Below are 6,149 nucleotides of genomic sequence, written 5' to 3'. Positions count from 1 at the left end.
TAGGACTTTTTTCAAGTATTTTGTGAAAAATAAGTATGTCCCCATCCTTTAAATCAGAAGTAAAAATAAATAATTTAAACTGTATTAACTTCGGCTGTTAATTTTTTATTTGATTTATTTTTTTATTTGAGTTATGTAGAGGCCCTGTTTGAATTGATTGTTAACAATTATTGCCGCCTTAGTTGTACAAAAATTGATTTGCTATATACATGTACATGTATATTCCTTAATGTAGAACATCTTTGCTATGAAATTTATAAATGATGTATTTAAATCTTATCAAGTTACACGAAGAATTAGTTATCCTAGAAGGATAGCAGGTTTTTGCAGCAAATTAATAGATTGCTATTTTTTTGTTAAATACAGCTCGTATTGCTTTAATCTCTTGGTTAAAAAATATTTTTGGGCATCGAATCACCCACACATTCTTTTGCATTTTGCTTTAAACATTGCATGAGCTTTATTCATGTATAAGTTTGGTATTAAATCGGTGCTCATCAACGCTATTTATGAATGGTTTTAAATTCGGATGGTATCAAAAAATCAAATGCTTGGAACAATTAATTAAACTCGTGCATATATCTGTACATGTATCTTGGTTCTTTTATATGATCGATCTATATATCTTGGATCAATCTATATTTCATAAATATGAATCAGTAATCTATAGTACCAACGTTGACCTCAGTTTTGTATAGTATGCACTCTCTGCTTCAGTTGTTGTCATCATTGTATCAGTAATCCGCACACATATTCCTTTCATTATTAGGTAGCTGGGTGGCTGGGAGCTTTGGGGATGACATTATTCATGTACTAACTTAGTATATCCTGTTTAATCTTTGATCATGTACAAACTTGGTACCTTTTTGGAAGGAGTGGAATTTCATCTTCTATCTGAACACAGGGCTGTTAAGTTCTTTAAATGGATTTTATACGCGATTTTTGCAAAGACAAGCTGCGAAAGCATTTAATGATTTTTAAAATTCAATCTTTTCAGTACTGACTTTGTTGTGATCTTAAGTTATTATTGTTTGGTTGGTTTCTATGTATAGATGTGTTTACTTCAGAGTTTAAATACCCCGGTTTGTCAGCTATAATTCAATGGAAGCCTCAATGTGTTCACTGTAATTTAGACCAATCTCCGCCAATATGTCAAGTAAGTATATGATTCTTTTGGTGTACATATAAAAACTAATTAAACATGTATATCTGTTGAATTAAAATAAATTACATTTTTGTACGCGGAATCAAATGGCCAGAGGTACATTTCATGCATAACAGAAAAGATTGTCAATTACTAAGCCGTAGGTCGAGTTTGCTCGACTGACCGCACGTTGGTTTTGTTTTGTTTTGTTTTGTTTAGGGGTTTTGTGGTTTGGTTTTTCTTTCTTTCTTATAGTGTGTATGTTTTTTGGAGGGTGGGGGATGCAACAGTGAACTACTTTTATTGGTCTGCACTTAATTAAGCAAAATAATGCAAATATTATTCTTACGACCATCCTGATTTAATTTCAAAATTGTATGCATTTCAATCATGCACATTTTGGGGTGTAACGAGACACACATAGTCCACTTGCATTGAATGGTAAATGTTTTGGATGTCGTCGGTTGTAAAGGGTGTAGTAACTGAGGATAGGTTATTAAAGCTAAAGTTCCATACAATTCGATCCTCAAATTGCCAGAATTCTGTTAGTTTCAGGAGGCTGGGAGGTCAACAAATAACCCATCAAATCTCCCTTAAATTTTGTATATGATTTTTCAGCTATAATTATATAGGAATGAAAATTTCAATAAATATTAGCTTTTAAATTAAATTTTTTTTTTTGGGGGGGGGGGGAGGTTCGAGGCATATTTACGATAATTTTACTATGTAAATTTAATAAATTTTCATTTTCCGGGGGGGGGGGTCGGGACCCCCTTCCCCTCTAGATCCGCGCATGTTGTGCATGCTACCTTCATACCCGCATGAATCACCAAAGAAATCATTCTATCGTTCTAAGAGGGCTGGTTGGTCGTGGCAATTTTTAGACCATATCAACCTCCCTTACAAAAAGCTCTATTAACATTTTCAATGCAAACATAAGTCTTATGATCTTGGGTATATGTATACTGAATTTGGATACTAGTATTGTCTTATGCCATTGGATACATTAGCATCTGCTGGTTAATTCAATTTAATTTATTTTGACATATTTTAAACATATTTTATTGAAATTAAAGGAATCTGTTTGTTTGTTAATTCCCTCTTTATGCCGTTTTATACACACGTACGTGCTTGGTTGGTAATTCACTGTTGCATGACATGTACTAATTCACCGTTGTATGACTTTATAAACAGCTGCTTGGTTGGTACTGAGGGACATTTGGAAAGACGTCATCGTCTGTAACGGGAAGGAGGTACCCATTGTCGGGGGATTCCGGGGATTTAGAAACGTACCCCCGGGGGCACATACAATAGAGAACCACGGAGCGAAGCTTGAAGTTGAATTGGAGGCAGGGGAGGTCAAAGTGTTTGTTCTGGATTCAAGTGAAAACGTAAGTGCTATATACACAGACTACTGTGGAATTCACCTCCTAATGTGAGGTACAGCTGCCTGACTGTGTATTTTATCCATAAACAACATGGTTGTAAATAGAGATCGTCATCTCAAGTTGTTCGAGTACCTGATATCGGGTGCACAAATTATATTATACAATTAATGAAAGACAGTGAAATAATTCCATTAAAATTCAATATTGCAGATTTTTAGTATACTGGACGAAAGCGACGACGATTTCGGTTTTCATCAGTTAGCCAAGAGCGGCGCTATGGACAATGCATTGTATGAATGGCCTGTCTGATTCCATGTCATTTAGAGTTTTTTAAAATTTCAGGAAAACTCGACCATTATTCGAAAAACATTTACACTGACTGTGGAAAGGCATATTACCGTTTACCCACATATAAATGAAAATTTTTGGTCATCTTTATGAGTTCACCACTTTGAATAAACTTTGGTTTTGATCATATCCTTTATTATTTGATATACATGTAATACATATAGATAATGTATAGATTAAATTTTCAAAAGTTTCTTTATTTCCATTCTTTACCTTAAGGGGGTTTAAAAGTAAGTAGAGATTATATAAATAGTGCCTGTTTGGGAGGGTAACAGTTGAAATTGACACCCCGAGAAAACCATTGTCAACCGACGCGAAGCGGAGGTTGACAATGGTTATCGAGGGGTGTCAATTTCAACTGTTATCCTCCCAAACAGGCACTATTTATTTTGTTATACTGAATGTCTTAATTTTTAAGAAAATTTTGCTGCTTTTAAATAGGAATAACGTGAATTCTACAGCGAACCGTACGCGCATAATTTTCGCGCATGTAACATTTTTTAATGTTACCCGTTGCTAAGTGCGTTGCTAACGCTGGGGGTAATAGAAAATATTATTTACTGCGTCTTAACCAATCAGATTTCAGTATTTAACATGAAAGTATAACAATATATATTATCATATAATGTACGTGCACGGAAAGTACATTTTAACCCGTGCTTACATATGTTTTATATAATTTTTGCAATATCATAATAATTTTTGTGGCTGTGGTGGTTATAAGGAATTGTGTTAGGCCTTCGTTTTAAAACGAATACTTTTACAGCTAGTTACCCTTTAAAGGGACTTGGACACGATTTGACTTAAAATTTTCAAATTTTATTTTTTCATTTTCAATGTTTATGTTGATAATTATAGAAGTTTATAATGCTATGTCAAAATTTGAAAGTCAAACATCAAGATATAAGCAAGATACAGAGTTCATAATTCTTTGTTTTGTAAACAAATCTCAAATATTGTCATTTTTTACATATGTGTTGTATTGGTGCAAGTTTCAATCAAATGTATTTTTCTTCTGTTGATAATAGTAAAAAATTGAATAAGTTTAAAGTGTTTATTACATGTCATTTTGTCTAAGAAATGGTAATTCTCTACATTACATTTTTTGTAAACAACTATAAGACTCGAGCTTTGTTTACATAACAATCAATTCTTCCTTCTGTATCTCGCTTGTAACTTGACTTTAACATTCAATATTTTGGTCAATCATATAAAATGCACCAGTAAACCATTTAATACAGGGAAAAAAAAAGAATTAAAATTTTTGATCTAAAATCGTGTCCAAGTCCCTTTAAGAAAAATTAGTAATTTAGTATAACAGGAAATCTATCTGCTTTGAAAATGCATCGTTCTATTGCCCGATCATAACAATATTAACAAATGTAACAAATATGTGTTTCAAAATATTCAACATGTGGTGAAAATTTGGAATTTACGATTGCTTGTTCAAGTATTAAGAGAAACAAGTCATACAGCGAAAAATTCCTTTCGAACACCCCAATGTCAGTATTTTGATTTGCGTAGGTTATTGCTTCGTCATTTCATGTCCGCCTATCACTTTCTTCTACTTTTAAATCAAATGCGTAAAACCAGACCGCTGGTAGCGTTTACTGCTCATGAAACGTTCACGTGTCTGCAGAGCTATTTTGACTTTGTCACATTGTGGCACTTCCATTCTGGGCGGATCCTCTTTTTGATAATCATCTTCCTCTTCCTGTTTCATATTCACTTCCTGCTGTTCGGAAAGATCCTCCGTGTCTTCTTTAACATCCGCTGTCGACATTGGGACCTTGAATACAATATATGAAGATAAAAATCTATATGTACACTACAACATTTCCGCACACGAGGCAATATGAAAATGACAATTACATCAAAGAGATGTAGAATTTGATTTGCTCGAAAATACAATTAATGTAAGTTATTTAGATTTCTGAATACACAATGTAACACGAACACAGTTGTCACTATTTTATACAGTTCCGATTCCCTTCAAATAATTAATCAACTTAGTAATGTGATCAAAGTTGATTTCCCTTTTTGCCTGATGAAATGATGATGCCGTGATTGTGACCATTAAGCTGTAGGTAAATATTGATATTCTAGGTGTATATGATTTGATGGGAGACACATTTACACTTAGGATCATGTATATTGCAAATCGATGATCTCAAATGGTAAAGGATCCTTGGGCCGGTCACTGGCTTAATGACCATCTATTCTCTGGAGAGAGAGAGAGAGAGAGAGAGAGAGAGAGAGAGAGAGAGAGAGAGAGAGAGAGAGAGAATGACCACACACAGTAACATGCATTCTCCAATAAATATATCACGTGTGGGTGAGAAATAGAGAGAAACTATGTGCATAAAGGCAACAAATATAGAGACCCATCGCGTGTTACTTGTTTACCCTAAGTCTTTCAGATAATTTCAAAGCACTGGTAGCAAACTCTTAGAAATTTAAATCGATACAATTTTAACCAAACATAGTACACCGTTTACATAATATTTACACTAAAACTTGACTAAACTATATAGACACGTGGATTTGACTTTCACAAATCAATAGGCATATATAGCTGATTTCGTTGAAGTATTGTCTTGATCAAAGTTTCATTAGATTTCAAGGTCTAAAGCATATATCTGTAGCTAAAGTCAGCCGTTTCCAAATGAAATGGGGGACCGAGGACGAACAACAGATGCCAACAAAAATGTATTGGTAAAAAGATAAAAACTTACCTGGTGTTCACCTCAGAATCGTTGAGAACTCTTCAAAATCTTTCAAACAAAATTTCGCAACTTCTGAATAAGTTGTCTCGTACAATCGTCTCATAAACAGCGTATAATAAATCTTATAGGACTTCACAAATCCCAGTTAAAGGTTCGCGGTGGTAAGATTGCCTGGGTCTCCCTGCTATAATGATCGCTCGCACGTCAGACTATAAGAGGATTTGACGAGGTCGATACACTCCGAGGGCCACCATTGAGTGTTAGCATTTGTTCTGAATTGTCGGAGTTTGTTATTTTTTCCCTCATATACCCGGCTAATTATAAGTGTCACTTTAAACGTCCTTGCTAAAGCAATATAAGATCTATGTTTAAAGGTAATAATATTACGACCCAGATGCATTTAATGTGATGTGTGTATGAATGGGGATGGAGGAGAGGGGGTGTGGTCTCGTTAATGGAATAAAAGAGTTCATTTCGACTCATGGATCAATTAAAGCATAACAAAAAATAAAAGTATAAGTTATAGATATATAACAAAGACAT

At 34.0% G+C, this 6,149-nt stretch overlaps 1 protein-coding gene and 1 long non-coding RNA gene across 2 annotated transcripts; one reads left to right on the top strand and one right to left on the bottom strand.

The window, feature by feature from the left end:
* Nucleotides 1-1,001: 1,001 nt before the first annotated feature.
* Nucleotides 1,002-3,073, top strand: LOC105345252 (uncharacterized). The gene is made up of 3 exons (XM_011453353.4): nt 1,002-1,156; nt 2,339-2,535; nt 2,743-3,073. Exons 1-3 carry the CDS (start codon nt 1,150-1,152, stop codon nt 2,839-2,841), a joined length of 303 nt encoding a protein of 100 aa, XP_011451655.1. The 5' UTR covers nt 1,002-1,149; the 3' UTR covers nt 2,842-3,073.
* Nucleotides 3,074-4,211: 1,138 nt separating this feature from the next.
* On the bottom strand, nt 4,212-5,755 carry LOC105345257 (uncharacterized). Its single transcript, XR_903028.4, has 2 exons — nt 5,616-5,755; nt 4,212-4,669 (listed from the first exon to the last, which is right to left on the bottom strand). It is a non-coding gene; the product is annotated as an uncharacterized lncRNA (long non-coding RNA).
* Between the last annotated feature and the right edge of the window lie 394 nt (nt 5,756-6,149).

The sequence above is a fragment of the Magallana gigas genome, chromosome 6 (assembly GCF_963853765.1).
Source record: "Magallana gigas chromosome 6, xbMagGiga1.1, whole genome shotgun sequence".
NCBI classification, from domain to species: domain Eukaryota; kingdom Metazoa; phylum Mollusca; class Bivalvia; order Ostreida; family Ostreidae; genus Magallana; species Magallana gigas.
Note: the sequence above shows the minus strand (reverse complement) of the source record. Positions and strands in the feature narration are given on the sequence as shown.